General features: G+C 48.9%; 2 protein-coding genes across 2 annotated transcripts in view; both read left to right on the top strand.

The window, feature by feature from the left end:
- Positions 1 to 1,278, top strand: part of mfsd14ba (major facilitator superfamily domain containing 14Ba) — a gene marked incomplete at both ends in the record, with an annotated part of 35,411 nt that extends 34,133 nt beyond the window's left edge. The window contains one exon of the mRNA XM_080017737.1: positions 916 to 1,278. Coding sequence (XP_079873863.1) covers positions 916 to 1,278 — 363 coding nt within the window. The remainder of the gene's footprint in view (positions 1 to 915) is intronic.
- Positions 1,279 to 6,115: 4,837 nt separating this feature from the next.
- LOC307243347 (uncharacterized protein) lies at positions 6,116 to 18,965 on the top strand. Its single transcript, XM_080018123.1, has 7 exons — positions 6,116 to 6,182; positions 11,584 to 11,703; positions 13,706 to 14,071; positions 14,280 to 14,393; positions 14,928 to 15,530; positions 16,933 to 17,049; positions 17,150 to 18,965. Exons 1-7 carry the CDS (start codon positions 6,128 to 6,130, stop codon positions 17,680 to 17,682), a joined length of 1,908 nt encoding a protein of 635 aa, XP_079874249.1. The 5' UTR covers positions 6,116 to 6,127; the 3' UTR covers positions 17,683 to 18,965.
- The last annotated feature ends 307 nt before the right edge of the window (positions 18,966 to 19,272 follow it).

Below are 19,272 nucleotides of genomic sequence, written 5' to 3' on the forward strand. Positions count from 1 at the left end.
TGGTCTGGACTCGGGACACGCAGCTCGACACCAGGACGTCACCGTGCAGAGACCACACACTAAAAATATATTCACCCCTAACTCGTTGAACGCCTCCTTGGAATGTTGTAAACTTCCACCTGTTTCATCCTGTTTACAACTGTTGGAGCTGAAGGATCTCCGTCGGCTGACGGGGTCCGGACTCAGCCGTCACCAATGTACCACTTTTCGTGCCAAAATGTTTTGTTTCCTCCAGGAAAAGCGCGCACACGCGCGCACACGCGCACACACACTTATTACATTACATTACATTACATTACATTACATTACATTGATCAGACGCTTTTATCCAAAGCCACTTACAATTGTTCAACCACTGACAGACGCAGCCATCAGGAGCAATGAGGGGTTTAGTGTCTTGCTCAAGGACACTACAGCATGCTAGCAGGAGGAGCCTGGGATCCAACCAGCAACCTTTAGATTACTAGACCACCAGCTCTACCTCCTGAGCTACCATCCTAACCACTTATACACACACACACACACACACACAAAACCTACACACACACACACACACACACCAAACCCACACACGCACACACACAGTATGTGTTTTATCTCATATTTACACACTCAACCCAGTCAAAGTCCTTGTTTTGTGGTTGTGTCGTTGGCTCATAAAACCTGATTAAAAGATGTTTTATGTTTACACAACAAACAGTCGACATTTTTATATTTTGCATTTAAGGTTCATTTCCATTTTTTCATGATTTTTTTTTTTTTGCTTTATTGCACACTTACAATTTTTTGTTAATATGACTTCTGACTTCATTATTGTTGCCCATTGTTATGTTGTGAGCCGATGGGATGTTTCAAGGCACGTCGCACTTCATGGACCTCTCCTCTCCCCCTCCCTCCATCCCCTCCACCCCCCAGCACTCCATCATCCCCGGTCCTCCCTTCCTGTTGGGGGCCTGCACCGTCGTCGTCGCCTTCATCGTGGCTCTGTTCATCCCGGAGAAAAGCTCCCCGCCGCCGCCGCCGGCCAAGGCATCCGCCGGCGCCGCTGCCAGCGGCCACGACGAGGAGGACGATGACGAGGGCGATGACGGCGACGGCAACAAACACCAGCTCCACCACCACCACCACCAGCTGCACCACCCGTCGGACAGCAAGGCGTCGCTGGCGTCGCTAGCCGGCGTCCACATCAACACGCCACTGCCCGGGAGTGAGGAGGACACGCCGCCCCCTGCTGGCCACGAGGACATCGAGCCGCTGCTGCAGGACAGTATCGTCTGAATAATAATAATCATAATCATAATCATAATCATAATAATAATCATAATAATAATCATAATCATAATCATAATAATCATAATCAGAATCAGAATCAGAATCAGAATCAGAATGGTAATAATAGCGTTCAGTATGAATGCTGTGAGTTTGAGTTTGATTGACGAGGAGTAAAAAATAGATGAAAAAGCCGAAAGCGTTCTGGTGGTGGAGGCTAACGAAGATAACGCGGCTAACAACACTTCCGAACTTCGCCTGAGAAGAAAAATAAAAGACTTTTATTTTGAAAATACCATCGTTTTGACTGATGAGGAGAGAGTGGAAATCGTGTTTCCTCCTCCCTTTCCCGAGGACGGGGAAATAAAAAAAGAGATATATATATATATATAATTTAAATACAAAGTTTCTTCATCGACTGACGAGAGGAGCTGCTTTTAGCATTTTATGATTCCAAGGACGCCAAACGGCTGCAACGGCTCCTCCAACGAGAACGATGAATGAAAGCAACCAAGAGAGGAAGAGGAGGAAACAAGTCTTCACTACACACACAAGCACACCAACACACACGCACGCACATGCACACACACATACATACACACACATACATACACACACATACACACACACACACACACACACACACACACACACAAACACACACGTGCACACATACACACACACATACACACACACATACACAAACACACGTGCACACATACACACACACATACACACTCACACACGCACATACACACTCACACACACACACACATACACATACACACACACACACACACACACACACACACACACACACACACACATACACACTCACACACACACACACACACACACATACACACTCACACACACTCACACACACACATACACACTCACACACACACACACTCACACACACTCACACACACACATACACACTCACACACACTCACACACACACACATTCCTCTCACACACGCATACACACACACATGCACACTCACACACACACACACATACACACTCACACACACACACACACACACATACACACTCACACACACACACACATACACACTCACACACACACACACATACACACTCACACACACACACATACACACTCACACACACATACACACTCACACACACACACACACACACACACACACACACATACACACTCACACACACTCACACACACTCACACACACACACACACACACAGTGGTGCCCTCCCTCTCAGCTGCTTTCATCTTCATGGATGTTCTGCTTCTGATCGTCAGAAAGAGAAAAGTGTTTTTAACTTTGAACTGTGTCATTTCTATAAATGTCCTTTAACGCCGACGCCTTCTTTATTTTTTCACTCTTGTACCAAAAGGGACATGTCTGCATTCATATAAATACATATATGTCCAACCACCCGCTGGGTGTGTGTACACCGTGCGTGTGTACTTCAAAAACACTGTTGTATTTTTTTGGATGTTATTCCACTGGAGCGTTGATGTCGCTGCGACAAGACGTTTTCACCCGACGTACGACCTGAAGCCAAAAGCTTTTCCACAAATAACTTCAGTTTCAGCTTCTGCCGAGACCCGTTGAGAGTCTGGGTGCGAGGAGGGACCCCCGCCTCCAGACGGCTCCAGGATCCCGCCCTCGGCGAGGATCGGCTTCCTTGGCCACCGGTCGCCGTGGCGATGCCGACCGCCGCCTCAGCCAGGTAGAGAACGGCCGTTCCTGCCCGGGCCGGCGCCGGATTCTGCGCCTGACGGACCGCGCCCGCCAGCGTTTTCGTTGGAGCAGCGTCGGCCGTGAGATGTCAAAGCTTGCAGGAGAGGCGGAGTCAGCCGGGGCCGCCCCGGCAGGGGGCCCGGCAGGGGGCCCATGGGGGCGCCTCCGGATGCACCTAATGATTGAAAAGAATGGAGCGGGAAGGTCCCAGCGCCCTGCAGCGCTCGCTCACTTCTGGTCACTCTCGCGCTCCAGCTCCGAAAATGGGAATCTGCTTCGTTTGCCCCCGGTTGCCATGGTGACGCTGACCGCTGACCGCAGTTCGGCTGCGGGTGGAGGTTTCCCTCCGAAAACGCCCGGGGATCGAACGGCACGTTTTTGACACGTGGAAGAATGTTTCGCTTTGAAGCCACTCCGTTGTTTGTTTATTATTACGCTGATGTGTTTAAATCTACCTCAGGTCACAGGTATAAAAAAAAACAAACACAAAAAAAATCTCCCAGCCCATAATCAAAACCTCTTTCACACCGGTCCTCTCCGACCTTGACTCATCCCTCGTGTTACATCCTCCCTCGTCGTGTGGCAGAAGGATTTTAAAAGCCTACCCTCGCAGAGGAGGCTTTTTGCGGCAGGGCCGGTCCGGTGGAGCCGGGGCCGCTTTGACCGGAGACTTGAAGCCTCAAAGAGTTTTTATCTCTAAAGGAAAACAACGCCGAGGTTTTACGAAGACGTTCTAGGAGTCGTGGCAGTCGGACGTGTACGCGCCCGTCTGCTCCGTGAGGCGGAGGCTTTAGTATCGAACGGCTGCGGCACCTTCCACGTTCCTGTCACGTTCATATACGTGTCTCTGGATTCAGGGTTTGGTTGCCAGGATTTGCACCGCCGTGGTTGCCGCGGCGACCGGAGGAGCGGCTCCGGAGCCGGTCGCCCGTGGTCGCCGCCTGAATGTAGTCCTTTCCGATGGGTAGGGAAAGAGGAGCGCAAAGGCGGCAACCGGTTGCTCAGTGCCTGTGCGCGGCCGCCTGTGCGCGGCCGCCTGTGCGCGGCCGCCTGTGCGCGGCCGCCCGCTTCGCTGCTGGTTGATAAAAAGGCTTCGCTGTAAAGGTACCTCACAGCAGGAGGCCGCACCTGGTAGAAAAGTAGGAAACTGTTTTTTGGGTTGTTTCTTTTTACCAGATATTGCGAAATGACTCTTTCGAGTTCTTGTACTGTGTTGACGTTGTCGCCATGGCCTGTTTGACCGGTGGCAACTTGGCAACAACTCGGTGTATGATAATGTACATGTTTATGCTTGTACCAACCCTCCTGCTCATGTTCTGCACTGTACAATATGGATGAATATTAATAACCTGAACCATGACATCCACCGACTGCTGTATTTATTATATCCGCCTAATACCACGACCTGCGTAGAGCTGCTTAGTAGCCTATGATGTAGTATGTACTACTAATACTATTTGCTTTTGGACAGTACCTGGTCTAGCACTGATATTTGGGTCGTTTTTGTTGGACTTTAATATGTGTAAACCCACAGAAGACGATCCGCAAATGTGTCCCATGCTCCACAAAAATCCCACGAGCCACAAACATGTATTTTTTTTTATTTGTGTTGCGTAAAATCATATCCACCAAAATACAGAGCGCTTTTCAAATACGCATGACGTACTCTGTAAACACGTATCTTGATTTTGCATTCAAAAGGGTTTTTAAATGTAAATACTTTCACCATAACCAAAACTGCAAAGTCATATCTCGGTATTCGTACGTGCGGAACGGGTTTTGCACACGTACAGATCACTGTTTGTGTTTCAAGACGGGTCGGGTGGGTATCCGACATCGCCGCTGACCCTTTGCACCGAGGGTAAGTGGGCCGCCCCCCCGTCCAGGAGGTGGCAGAGCGAGAAACCGGGAACCGAGTCCGCGGCCCCGGGAAGTGGCAGGAGGGCCGCTGTAAAGCCACCTCCGCACCCGGGGCTTCCAAGCTGACCCAGAGCGGGTCGCTCGCCGGTGTCGGATCGCTTTGTTGGGTCGGTTGCATTCTCACCGCAATCGAAGCGCCCTCCCTCGGCGGTCTCGATCCGGTTGATGTGGTCCGCAACCGAATGCGATTGCTGTGTTCACATGTGCCAAAGTGTGACGATACCGTCATGAGTGCCGTCTGGTGAATCCAAACGCAGGACACATCTGAGGCTCAGGAGTAGGTGCAAAGGATCGAGGGTTTATCACAAAAAAAAACTGGCAGGGGGCAAAACCAGGAGATTTGTCAGAGAAGGAAAACTCATCCAGCAGGGATTCAGAGAATTTGGGTCCAGGGAATCTGGCAGAGAATCGGACAGAAGGCGCAGGAAACGGGTAGTAGATATGACGCGGTAGTATTGACACAGTGGATACAACGAAGATCGGACCGGGACTGAGTGAACGGGGAACAGGTTATATACAGGTGGAGTGACGAGGAAGGGGAAGACGGGTGGATGGGTGGCAGAATGGGGTCAGGTGTGCGGTGGCAGGGATGCAGAACCAGACGGACAGACAAAACAAGGCGAAGCTGCCGCACAAATGCACCGATCTGGGGGGGAACTCCGGGCTGAGGAACAAACGCGCCGAACGGGGCAGGTGTGGCCCCGACCTCGCTGCTTCCCGGGGCCCCGGACCCCCCCCCCCCACTGAGTCTGAATCCGAGTTAAACGAAGTCTGAATCTGGATTTGTGAATGAAGCTATTGCAAACGGAAAATGATTTGATTCATGTATAATTTCAAGCCGATGCCGTTGTTCATGTGACACGTGACGGATTCAACCAAAAACAAATCATTTGGACGGGAGTAAATTATCTTTGTGATTCACAAAATACTCTGAAATAAAATGGGCCAGGACATTTCGGAGAACCGAACTTTCGCAACATTAAGCTAAAAAAAAAGACAAAAAATAAAATAAAACGACTCCTTTGATTCCTCCGACCCCCCCCCGACGCCCCCTGGCGGGCGAGCCGCGTCACTGCGCTCCAGCGGGGCGGGGCTAAGGCGGGGAGCCGGCCAATCGCCGCGCGGCTCCCCCGGGTCACGTGACGCCCGCGGTCCCGGCGACGGCGCGGAAGAAAAAAGAAAAGAAGAAGAAACAGACGCAGCGATGGAGCGACCGTGGACGGACGACAAGGAGCGGCTGCTGCTCGCCTTCTACTCCGGTGCGTCCCGCGTCCCAACGGTTACACAACCAACAACGATCCTCATCGTAATAAGAATAAGAATCATAATAAAAGCTTTGGTTGTTTTTTTTTTTGTTGGTTTATCGGTGCGGACGGGACGACGACGCGCCGCTACGGCAACCGTTGCTCCGCGTCCGGCGTCCGCTCCGAGCGACGGGCAATGGCGTCGGGCGTCGCGGCTCGAGTCCGAACTTGCCGACGGTCTGTGGAGGAGACTGTTGCGTTTCTGTGAACCTCGTTCGACTGGATTTGGTTTGATTTGGACGATGTCTCACTCGACAGAAACGTAAACAAACAGAGCAGCGAGTTACGGGACGAGTTGAAGGAACAACAGAAACAACGCTGTGATTCAAGAGAGAACACGGCGGAAAAACGTGACTTTATTCGTCCCCGAGCGGGGATCCAGCTTTTAGCAAAGCCCCCAAAAAACCACGCAAGTCAACGGGGATAAAATATAAATAAAATGACGTGAAATATTTGTAGATGTGAACAGAAGTAGTTAGCACGATGCTAGCTAGTGCTAACTGTTAGCCCAACGTGCAGGTGTCGTTCAACTGAAATAAAGTACAAACAACAACGATAACAACGATAAAACGATAACAACAGTCCATTACCAGGGTCATTGTCCTCATACTACACTGCTATTGGTCCTAATAGAACAACAACCCCAACAAGTATTAGTCATAGTATTAGTAATAATAGTAGTACCACCAATTATAATAATATATTTATAATATAATTTATATGGTGTGAGTATAATCCTAATGATTAATAAGCCAAAGTGGGTTGAAAAATGTCCATGTGTAAAGTAAAAACAAACGAAATACAAGCAGTCCGTTGTTTCTCAAATCGAAACCATCATTTTTTAACCGTAAATTGGGAAAACCTAGGTAGGTGGACAGACAGGTAGGTAGGTCGGTGGATAGACAGGTAGGTAGGTAGGTGGACAGACAAGTAGGTAGGTAGGTGGACAGACAGGTAGGTAGGTCGGTGGATAGACAGGTAGGTAGGTCGGTGGATAGACAGACAGACAGGTACTTCATTCATCCCCAAGGGGAAATTACAGTCTCCCAGCAGCTCAACATCAACACAATAAGGCAAAATAATAATGAGGCGATACAATGGAAATATGAAAATTAAAGGCAATGCAGTATATGGAACACTTGGAAAATATACAATAAACCTAACAGTTAATACCCAATAATAAATAAACCAATAATTTGCAGAGAGAGACTAAACCTAATAATAAACAACAGATTTAACCTAAGATAATTAGGGGTGCAACGGATCACACAACCCACGGTTGGGATCCTGTCCGGGTTTTGAGTCACGGATCGGAACGTTCTTCGGATCAGAAAAAAAAAAAAAAAGGAAAGGCAGACAAATATATCTTTGTTTTCCGTTTATTCTTTAAAACAATGAAAATAAGGAACTTTTGCCTATGGTCTTAAATACAAACAACATTCAAGACGTCCAATGTTTAAATAAAATCTTAAAATATATATATATTCTCAATTGTTAAATTAAAGTGCAGACGCGACGCACGCACGCATGATAAACACGGTAGTGAATTGAAAGACCGGATCAGATCCTCCCCCAGTAACTGAATTGAATTCCAGTGTCGTGTTCAATTTCTCACGTTTATAACAAACTAAACTTTATGAAAACGGGTTCAGAATGAAGCCAGTTGCAGTGGATGCTGTGGAGCAGTCTGCATCCCTTGACACACAAGCTGTTTGTTTACTGGTGGGTGTTGGGCGTCCCGACATGGCCAACGTGCCGACGCAGAGCGCTGACGTCAGCAGCTCATCCACCACATGTGGTCAAGCAGCGTCAACCATCACAGCAGCTTCCGTCTTTATCTGCTACTCACTGACACTCTGCTCCACCTTCATGGAACTATGACTTTAGAAAGTAACAGCGGCAGTAAAACTGTATTCCACTACGATGTTTCACCCGCCGATGATGGTAGTTGACCAGAGCAGTGAAATGAAAAGGTCATGTCCAAAAGTGAAATATACCTTCCTATACAGTGACCTATCAACTGCATGCCACTCGTTTCCCGACCAACGGAACAAACATGTATTCATGCGTTGGTCCAAAACTCAAATTCAAACCGTCCCAAATCCAGTGTTCTCGTAAAACACTGTCATAACAGTGTTAGTAGAATAGTTTTAGGCAGTTATAAAAACATTATTATCATTATTACAGCTGCGGTGCCTGTTAGAATGCCGCCCCGTGTTGTTGTTATGAGTGAAACTTCTCAGCTTTGACTCAAGTAAACAAACCCCGAAGAACACAAAACGAGTATTCTATGTGAAAGGAGCACAAACGTTTGTACTTCACTCGTACTACTTGCTCTTAAATGTATTTAAGGTATTACAAATAAAAGTTTATCTGTTTGTCAAAGCTTTCACACTCACCAAATAAAGGCATCTTTGTATATTGGGGTCTGAGGACGTAATTGAATGTGGCAAACGCGACACAAAAAAAATGAATGAAAATCTTTCTCTATATTGATAAATTATAATCACAACATTTGCATGTAAAGCGGCAGGCACGTGGGGGCGGGGTTGGAGGGCGCCGGAGCACCTGCCCCACAGTTTCCTTTTTACCGGGGGCGTGTTTGTTTTGTTTTGGGCCTTTTTTAAGCGTGATTGGGCATGGAGGTGGCGGATTGTCTGGGCGAGACATTCATGAGGGACGTGTCCTCGTTGCGCCGGGGATGTGCGCACGGGCGGAGCGCACATCGCAGCGTCCCCGTGAGCACCACCGGGGCGCCCACGGTCTGCGCTCCGCCCGTGCTGCTCCGTCTGCCCGGAGCGGCAAAATGCTGAGAACCAGAGCTGGGGTTCATGTGCCTTTTACTGCCCCTTTAAGAGCCTCTGCACGGGACTGTAGAGCGGGGAAGTGACATCCCATCACCAGTGGTTACTCAACAGCTCTGAATGGAGAGAGAGGGAGGGAGTCTCTGCCCCCTCACTCTGTCTGTCTTTCTGTCTCTCTCTCCCCCTTCCTCTCACTCTCCCCCTCTCTGTCTCTGTCTCTTCCTCTCTCTCCCTCCCTCTCTCTCGCTCTCTCCCTCTCACTCTCCCCCTCTTCCCCTCTCTCTCCCTCTTCCTCTCGCTCTCTCCCTCTCACTCTCCCCCTCTTCCCCTCTTCCTCCCTCTTCCCCTCTCTCTCTCTCTTCATCTCTCTCCTCTCCAGTTTCAGAACACAGTAAACTGCATTTACACCGTTTCAATGCTCAGATTTCTCCTGGTCGGACTAAAGAAAAACCCATCTGTCATCAATGTCGGTCGCTATCGATGGAGGCCATCGCCGATACATAAATTGCAGATAGACGACGTAATCGTAAATCTGCCCAAGCCTAATTAACAGACAGTGTCATCATTCAGAAATAACTGAGCGCTGGTTGCTGCTATCGACCAATCAGGATGTAGTATTCCACTGAGGCACAGAGGGATAAAATAATAGAAAGAAGAAGAAGAAGAAAGAAAGTCTTTAATTGTCACACGACACTCCACAACACATGCTTGCACACACACACACATGCTTGATGGTGCCGGTGAAATGGCTCCTCTGCTTTTAACCATCCTGGCTTGTCCTTCCTCCGGGGGCACAGCCAGGAGCAGTGGGCAGCGTACGTGGACGCGCCCGGGGACCAGGTGATAAGTGTCCATCGCTGGTCAGACCATGATGGTGCATGTTTTTGGTGGGGGTCCTTACTGACGTGAGGTGGAGGAAATCCCATGTGAACACGGGGAGAACATGCAAACTCCACACAGAAAGGCTCCTGTTTTTTTGGAAGATAACCCGCCGGAGCACGGTGCCAACAGCACGGTGGCGCAGTGCAATGCACTGCGCCACCGTGCCACGTAACTATCCATCCATCCATAACTATCCATACATAGATGAAAACCAAACAGTTAACTTGAATCTTGTTTCCTTTTTACGAAGGCAGTTCACAGTGTTCTGTGGATTTAGTGTAACTAGTGCATGCTTGTTCAGAATTTAAGACATTTAAAGTCATACACCGGGGAGAGACAGTCTTGGGGTCTCAGTCGCAGAGCCCTGAAGCCCCGCCCCCCGCTGGCTCGCTGTTCGCTGTTTATTGGAAGTTTATCAATACGAGTGCATGCTTGTTCCAAATTTAAGACATTTTAATGGTGCCTTGTGAATGTAAGACTTTCTTAGACATTTTAGTATCTCAGTTTAACAACATGTCAATGGTTCAGTCCTGTGTTCGGTATGCCCGTTCAAAATGGCCCAGTTTAACAAAATGGAAGGACAACTTTGCAATAAAAAGTCAGCGTCAAATGTGAAAATATCAGGATATTATAACATCAGGTGGATCAGCAGAGTGCAGGTTTCTTCCGTCAAGGATGTAGTGTTTTATGTGGACAACCAGGCGCTGGCCTCGCTGCACAGGGGTCTCCCCCTCTCGTGTGCGACGTTGGTCACACGCTTCCTCTCCTGCTTCACATACTGGATGATGATGTCACAAAGCGCCCAGCTGCACCGTGGCGCGCTGTTGGCTTGTTGAATCAAAGCTTATTATCGTTACGCGTGTCACGTGTCCAAAGTGGATACACCCGCCAAGTGTGACGTAGATCGCGCGAACAGTCGTCAAGATAATCTAAGGACGGGCAGACAGACAGGCAGACAGGCAGGCAGACAGAGATTCATGCATTTATAGTTAGATAGAGCCATCTCTAGGCGACATGATGTAACTGCAGCACTGACATTTCAGGGGGAAGCAGAGTTCAGCCTCAGCTTGTCTCAGGGTCCGTGGAATTGCTCACGAAACCAGAGACCACCTGCACTTCAGACAAAGAAAACCTGACGGGATCATTTCAACTGAAGACAAGAGGATAATAAGCACAGGACATTAAAGATCCACATGCTACTGCACATGCAGCATAGTGATGGATTTGTTTGTTGGGAACATTTTCTAAATGACTCAGTTTGGGAGAAGGAGAGCCTGAGTGAGTGAATCTTTGACTCACAGTTGGCAAACTGAAAGTCATTACTGAGGGTTCATTGAACGTGTAAAAAAACTGAAGGCATTTGGCGTCATTCATGTTGAACGACTTATTACTATTAATTGATTTACTCTGTGCATTCCCCCAACACAAATAATTGTGTTAAATGAATCCGGTGAGAACTCCATTCACAACTGACTGAACCAAACCAACCAAGAGTCGGACAAATTGAATTTCTTGAACTTTTTTTTTTTTTTTTTTTTACTGAGTCCCGAGCGAGGGAGGACCGACTGAATTACACCAACCAAGAAGTGACTCTGGGGGGGGGGGGGGGGGGGTAAGAGCCAAACATTTTATCACTATCCTCTTCATCTTGCCTTTTCTTTTCCCCGCAGAGCACAGTTGTCTATGGAACCACAAGTCCAAGAGCTACAAGAACCGGGTGCTGAGGTGGAAGATGTTGGAGCAGATTAGGATTGTCGTGTCGGAGCAGCCCCCAGCCGTGCCTTACACAGGTAAAGACAGAAAGAAAGGTGGAGAAAGGGCGTAGGCCGTTACAGGAAGATGGCCTTGGCTGGTTGCTACGACCTGTGGTTCTGTAACCCCTCCCTCTCCTCTCACTCACTCAACATCCACTGATTCTTTATTATCCACCGACGCTGCGTTGTGAGGTCGAGTGGGAAGTGGGGGAGTAATAAACACAAAAAAGTGACCGTATTGTAACATTTAAAACTTGGCAAGAGAGAAGCACCGATCAATCGAACAGTGTCAGTTATACAGTATCTGATTCTGTGCCGGTCAAATGAACACGGCCGATTCTGCGCTCATGATTCTTCTTCATGTTGTGGTAAAAATGCTCCGATACTCAAACCCGACGCCGATGTGACATGAAGTAGTTGATGCTCAACAAAGAGAGAAAGAAAGAAAATGTCGCTGTTTGGAGGTACCTCAAGGTAAACCGAGATTGGTTAAAAGACCTATTCATGCCCTGACAATACTCCAACATTGTGCAGACTGTGTTTGCATCAGTGTCGCTACAGCAGCGTCTGCTCTGCTGCTTCATGGTGCAAAGGTTCCACTCCTTTTTGACACTCGCTTCTTGACCAGTCACTCAGTAAAAGCAGTCGTTCCATTTGATTCAGTCGGTTTCATGCGCGCTGAGTGAAGGAGGACTTCCAGTGAAGCACAGTGACAAGAGTCGCACATTTATTATATATATTATATATTATATATATATATATATCTCATACTGTATATATATATCAAATATATATCAAATTGCATGGCTCCGTATGTGCAGCTGTCCATTCATGTGGGCGTCATCACATCACTCCAAGTATTTGTCGTTGACTTACAACAGATTGCCCAATGACACCAAATGATCCATGATATGAACTCAGAATGATGAGACGACAGTGCACATTTATTTAATAGTCAATGTTTTGTTATCAACATACAACTGAAGGAAAATTAGAATCGGCAGGTCACACTTAAAAAAAATCAGAATTGCCCAAGGAAATTGCAATCGATGCATATCTTGTTTGGTAACTTTACAAGATGATGCATTTCAAGGGGTAGATCGTAGTGAGATAAATGTGTATACTGTATATAGTATCACTATATAAATGTGTATGCTATACATAGTTAGCTGTGGTAGCTTGCAGACAATGTGATTATCCCGGTTACGAGATGGCTACAGTATGAACAACTGATGGAGTCATTTAGCTGCAGTCACTCAAACCCCACGGAGACTCCCTATTACACTGTTGTGGTGCTCACACTGTTTCCCAAGGTTGGCAGTTCCAATGTGTCACTAACAACAACGAAAAGCTGCGGTGAACGGCTGTACCGTATTTCTTCAAATAGTGACCGGGGTCTTTATTTAACTCAACTGCAGAGGGTACAAGGCCTCTATTGGGAGCAGGCTCATATTAGAGGGAGGCTTTTATATCTAATACAAACTCTCTCTTTGAATTTTAAATCAAACCTCCCTCTAGGTTTCATTCTCCTCAAAACAAATACATGTAAAATAATAACACACTCTGTTTTTATTTTAAGAGATTTCTTTATTTGTAATTTTTCAGCACTCACTTATATAATGTTAGCTACATAGCGCTGCTATCGTTTGGCGAACAGCTTTGCATCATCATTGATCAGGTGCTTTTAGGTTTAGGTGTTAGGGTTACGTCTTGCTAAGGGACACTTCAGCCATTAAGTATTACAATTCCACATCCACCCTAACAGTAGCCTAGCCAAGCACATTTCAACTTAAATCCAGATTTAATTCATGAATCTAAAGTTTACTGATCTAACATTAAATGGTGCAACACATCTCCACTTATTTTTAATCTTAGATTTACCTGTTTGAAACAAGGATTTGTTAAACTAATTTAAACCCTTTCAACTTTTTAAAGTTATGCATATGGTATTTAGCGTCAGCAGTGTTATCGGGAGGAAAAGTGTGGAAAAAGTCACAGAAATCAGATGATCTGTCTCCCATGTGTTCCACTTGCCCAGTGGAGGATGTCAAGAGCAAGTTCAAGAACCTTCGCACCACGTTCCAGCGGCACTACAAAGTGGCGATGGCGCGGCGGGCGTCGCGCTCGGGCGTCCTGGCTTCACGCTGGAAACACTTCCAGCAGATGACGTTTCTGGAGAACTCCTGGGAGAGCGAGGAGGCTTCAGATGACCCCGACCCACAGTCGCCGCCGTTACCGCTGGAGGAGACCCCGAAGCCGGAGATCCGGTCGGCTTCTCCTTGCATCGTCTCCTTCCTGCCAGCTGCAGAGACCCCCATCCACCCCTCCACCCCCCCCGACACCGTGACGGAGAAAGGATACTGGACAGAGGAGAATGAGGGAGCGGTCATATGGTTCTTCTCCGGTAAGAAACTCTCACTCCTGGTGGGATCCTCTCTGGGCTCCAAGTTGTTGAATATTAAAGATCTAAAAATAAAAGCACAAAATAAGTGCACATTTTTTAGCCTAAACCTTATTTATCAATCGTTGGGAGTCAACAGTAGTGATAGGTGTCTCTTTTGGTCTGTCGTTCTGCCTCAACTGTCTGTCGGTCCGATCTCTCCGTCTCTCAGAGCACAGGTGTTTATGGGACAAGAGATGTGAAAATCACAACAACCGCCACCTGAGGCAGAAGATGCTGGAGACCCTGAGGAGCGAGCTGGCCGAGCACCATGCATCCTTTTCAGGTCGCTGTTAACACTATCGGTAGATAATGTCCAAAATGTGGTCATGCCACTCGAGGGCTTACTTCAACAAATATTGCTATGTATTGATGCATCACTTGACAACTATCGAAAAATATTTCCTTAGTTCTAACTCTGCCAGGGTTGAGGCTTTTATTCGATATGTAGCTCAGTGGGTAGAGAAATAATAATACTTACATTTATATGTGCCTTTCAAGAAACCAAGGCTTGGATTCAGTCCAAAGCTGTGGGTCCTTGGTAAGCAGAGTCCAAAGGTCTGGTTCAGGAGGTGGGTCTTAGTTTAGGAGAGTCCAAAGGTCTTGTTCAAGAGGTGGGTCATAGGTCAGCAGAGTCCAAAGGTCTTGTTCAAGAGGTGGGTCTTAGGTCAGCAGAGTCCAAAGGTCTGGTTCAGGATGTGGATCTTAGAAAGCAAACCTACAACCTCTCCTAGTGGTGAAGGTTAGTTGCGATGGTGTAAATACCTGACGAAGCCTTATCAAGATGGCGGTTCCAATAACACTCTTTACGTTCACGCAGTGGAAGAAATCAAGAGCAAGTGGAAGAACCTCCGCACGGTGTTTCACCGTAAATACAAGGCGGTGATGGCTAGCAAGACCTCGGGCTCCAGCAAAGTCTACGTCCCAAAGTGGAAGCACTACAGGCAGATGCTGTTCCTGCAGGAGGTCTTCGACGAGGACGGCGACCCGGAGGACGCCTTGAACGGAGCAGTGCGGGACGAGCCTGGACTGAAATACAAAATAACACTTCCCACTCTGCCCCCCATGAGCCTGGTGTCCAGCCTAACCGGGCCCAGTGCGGCCCCCACCTCCGGCTCCACGGGGGCACCGCAATCAAGAGACTCGGCTTGGGCGAGCGGCGAATGCGACACCTGGCCGTCCGGCAGTCCGCGGGGTTTCGGGTCGGGTAACCGCGACAACGCCGCCTCCGCCCTCAACGACGCTTGGTCCGCCTCACCGCCGGCGCCGGACGCCGAGCTCCGCACCGGAGGATCAAGAAAGCTGTCCATCCCTGCTCTTCGTTCCTCGAGGCGGAAACCTGGGCGTCCCAGCTCCAAACCTGGCGCTAAAGCTCACCACTGGACGGACGCTAAAGTGCGAGAGCTGATCGCATTCTACTCTGGTGAGTTCTGTGAATATTAATGCTATTTAAGATGAGCAGGGTGTAGAGGTTACAAACCATGGTGCTTGATGATACCCATAGTAATTATAGCTGCAGGCGGTAACACACGGGGCCCAGTATCAACACCAATTACGAATGTTCACGTTCCCATGGAACCCAGCATCAGTTTGTGCGGTCGCTCTTCTTTTCTTCAGCATAACGTCTAAAACGAGCTCAACTTTCAGAGTTTGAGGTTCATGTGCGAAGTCACAAATACGTAACATGTTTTTGGACAGTTTTCCACTCCTGCAGTCTGAGATAGGACCGGCTCCAGTGCTGAGAGGTAAGGAGGGTTAGATGGAACACAATGAGTTCATTTACTAAAAGGGACGAAAGAATAAAATATCAAATGAAACGCCCCGCCCACCTCAAGCAGGTAACACAATGCTTACACACACACACACACACACACACGCAGTTTGTAACCACAGCAGAGCGGTGGAGTCTACACCACGTAGCTTGCTCAGTGTGAATGTGCGTTCTTAGCCACACCCTGCACATACATATTGAATTGGATGATGACGTCACAAAGCATCTTACTCCACAAACTCATCTCGCGGCACCACCCGACTGCAGGTTTTAGAACGTCACCGTGTCAGTGATGTGCGAGCGTTCGGCTACTTCCACTTTTTTCTCCAATGAACAGCGAGCTACCTTCTATGGCTCTAGCGCTGATGTGGTGTTAGCATGCTACCTGCGGCATGGCTCAAAGATGGCGACGCAGCTTATGAAACCTGGCGAAGATACGGCCTCAGTTGAGGAAGGAGTGAAGAACAAATGGCGCTGGGCGTGGGTGGAGGAAAGTGGTGGAGACGGGACACCGTTTGGCACTTGGTGGGAGCCGGGCACAAACAAAACGAAAAACAAAGTGCTCGTATGTCATCCGTCAGATCCCCTCACACCACCACGTTACCGGGGGCGACCGTTGACCGCTGCCCCTTCGCATCAGTGACCGGCCCGGTTTGCCGTCAAATAGCACGTGTGTGCACGTTGATTGCATCTGTGTAAAAAGTATGAAGACAAAAGTGTCCGTTTCAAATCATCATCCCAGATATGTAAATACCCGTTGGCCCAGAGGCAACGTTTAACAGCAACATTTGTGTTTTTTTTTTTCATTCTTCATTATTTATTTTCCATTATTTAATCATCTGTTTTTCAGAAGGAAGCACTTCAAAGTTGCAGTGTTGTATACAGTTTTCATTCACATGCTGTGACGGAGAAATAAATGTGTACAGGCCTCCGTCGTTGGCTCCAGTCCACATGGACCCGACTTTCCCGCTGTGGTAGAAAATGAGAGGACCCCCACCCCCGCTGCCCACCCCCTCACTTGCTTTGTGTCGTTGTTTGTTGGGTTTTCCCACAGACCACAGCTGCCTGTGGAACAGCAAGTCCAAGGAATACCACGACCCCCAACTGAGACGCTCCACCATGGAGAGGCTGAAGAGGCTGCTGTCGAAAAACCACCCAGTCCAGTTCACAGGTGAACGAAGCATCACCCAGCTCTACCCTGTCTTGTCCTGCTCTGTCCTACCTCCTCTTATTACCTTCTCTCACCTTATTCTATCTTATCTCTCCTCCAGTCGAGGGCATCAGGTCCAAGTTCCAGATGCTTCGCGCCGCGTTCCAGCGCGAGCACCAGGCGGTGAGCTCCAACCGGACGTGCGGCTCAGAGGACTTCTACGTTCCCCGCTGGGAGTTCTACCACCAGATGATGTTCCTGTGCGACTCCTACGACGACGAGGACGCCGCCGGCCCCCTGCAGGCCTCGGAGGTCCCCGACCCGTCGGCCTTTGACCCCGCGAGCAGCGGCGGCCTGGAGCCCCGCCCCCCGTCCTGCCCGACCCCGCCCGCCTCGCTGCGCTCCTCCCCGTCCACGGGCAGCGGCGGCGACGCCGGGCAGCCATGGCAGGTTCCCCTGGAGGAGTCGCCCACCGGCTCGGGTGCCGACGTGTTGGACCTGGTGAGGAACTTCTGCCAAAACCCCGTGGCTTCGCCGCACTCGGGCTTCCTCAGGTACGTGGAGGAGTGTCTGAACGATCTGCCGCCGGGGAAAGTCAAGCGGATGAAGATGAAGATCATCGAGACCATCCACAGCGTGTCAGAGGACACCTAGGCTCCGCTCCGAGTCCACCGCCGACTGGGATGTCGGCCATTTTGTCCGGTGGTCCGAATCGTTAACGTCTTCACCGCTCAGTGGCCTGACTAGGGTGTCGGCCATTTTGTAGGATGTTTCTAAATCGTTCACTCCTTCAGCGTGTAGTGGACGAAGGTACTGGCATTTTGTAAAGTGTTCCAAATCATTCACTCACTCGGGCGTTGGCCATTTTGTCAGAATCCCACTCAGAAAACTGATGCGTGGGAACTGTTGTCACGTGACCGGAGCCATGAATTTGAAACAATTAAAATATGACAAAGCAAAGCTTAAAGGAAGTGACACAACAACCAGGTGACCAATCAGGGAGGAGGAATGATGGGGTGGAGGCAACACACCTGACCCCACCCGGGGGGGCAGCAGAAAACATAAAGGAGGGAGAAGCGATGGGGAGAGTGGAAGAGATTTCTTTAAACGTTATGGATGAAACCAGGAGTTCTGCCGACTTCACACTAGTATATACTACCTCCTGAAAAAAACACAAGTTTGAGTAAACACAAATATCTGACAATTTTAAAATGTATGACGGGGGAGGCTGTACGCACGGTCTCGTCTTTTCTCTGAAGAAAGCGAATAAAAGAGTTTTTATTCTGGCTGTATTTGATTTACTCTGTTTCCTGCTGCCGCGACGCAGATCTTCCTGAAAGAACCCCCTCCGGCGTTCTCGCGGCCCCCGGTGGCAAGCGCACCCGGTCCGCGGCCCGGCGGTTGGGAAAGCTCCGCGCCGGCCACGGTCGGGCACCTTGGGGCGGTGCACCTCGGCCCTGGCCTGGCAGTCCAGGCCCCCGCGGGACGCCCGCCGGCCGCGGCGAGTCCTCGCAGACGAAACGGGTCAATTCATCTACGGAGGCGGTTTGGCGGGAAGCAGGCCGCCCTCGCCCTCGCCTTCGCCCCCACCCTCGCCCCCGCCCTCGCCACGACGGCGGTGTTGACGGAGACAGGCGCTGGAGAGCGTACGGAGCTCATCCACTTGCCTGCACAAGGAGGATGTATGTGGACACATGCGCGCAACTTTGTTGAAACAAGTAATTCATTTATACTGAGTTTTTTAAACTCTTTTGGACTCTTTTTTTTTTTTTTAATTTTCTTGCGAATGATCATTTTTAGATTCAGACTTTTTCTTTTTCCCCACGACTGGAAAGGCGCTGTAACGTGGAAACCGTCATTTGACAGCCCTACTTCACACCGAATGCGAGAAACGACAAACACCAACCTGGGAGTCCATTCATTCTGACCGGGGTCGGGCTCCGTACGTGAAAAGCTGTGACGCGCTGCGATAAATAAGTCTGAGCGTAAATAAGCGGCGTGTGCAAAATAATGACGTTATTGTTGATGATCAATAAATCTATTTTTATATCAGTGGATTTTCTGGGTATTTTTCATTCATTTTGCTCTTTGAAAACTGTATGAAGGTAGTTACACGGAACATGTGTAAACTACTTCCTGTTGTGCGATGTGGCTGCGGATTCGGTGTGAATCTGGCTCAAGGAGGCTGCAGACAATTAAGTGTGACGGAGACGAAGCGTCTCCGTCAAAAGACTCGAGACTTGT

Source organism: Zeus faber (assembly GCF_960531495.2).
Source record: "Zeus faber genome assembly, chromosome: 17".
NCBI classification, from domain to species: Eukaryota; Metazoa; Chordata; class Actinopteri; order Zeiformes; family Zeidae; genus Zeus; species Zeus faber.

Excerpts from the sequence above, each read along its gene's own strand:
- LOC307243347 (XM_080018123.1), top strand. The coding sequence starts at position 6,128 with ATGGAGCGACCGTGGACGGACGACAAGGAGCGGCTGCTGCTCGCCTTC. Across the intron at positions 14,394-14,927 it reads GCACCATGCATCCTTTTCAG|TGGAAGAAATCAAGAGCAAG; the intron begins GTCGCTGTTAAC and ends ACGTTCACGCAG. Across the intron at positions 17,050-17,149 it reads CCACCCAGTCCAGTTCACAG|TCGAGGGCATCAGGTCCAAG; the intron begins GTGAACGAAGCA and ends TCTCTCCTCCAG.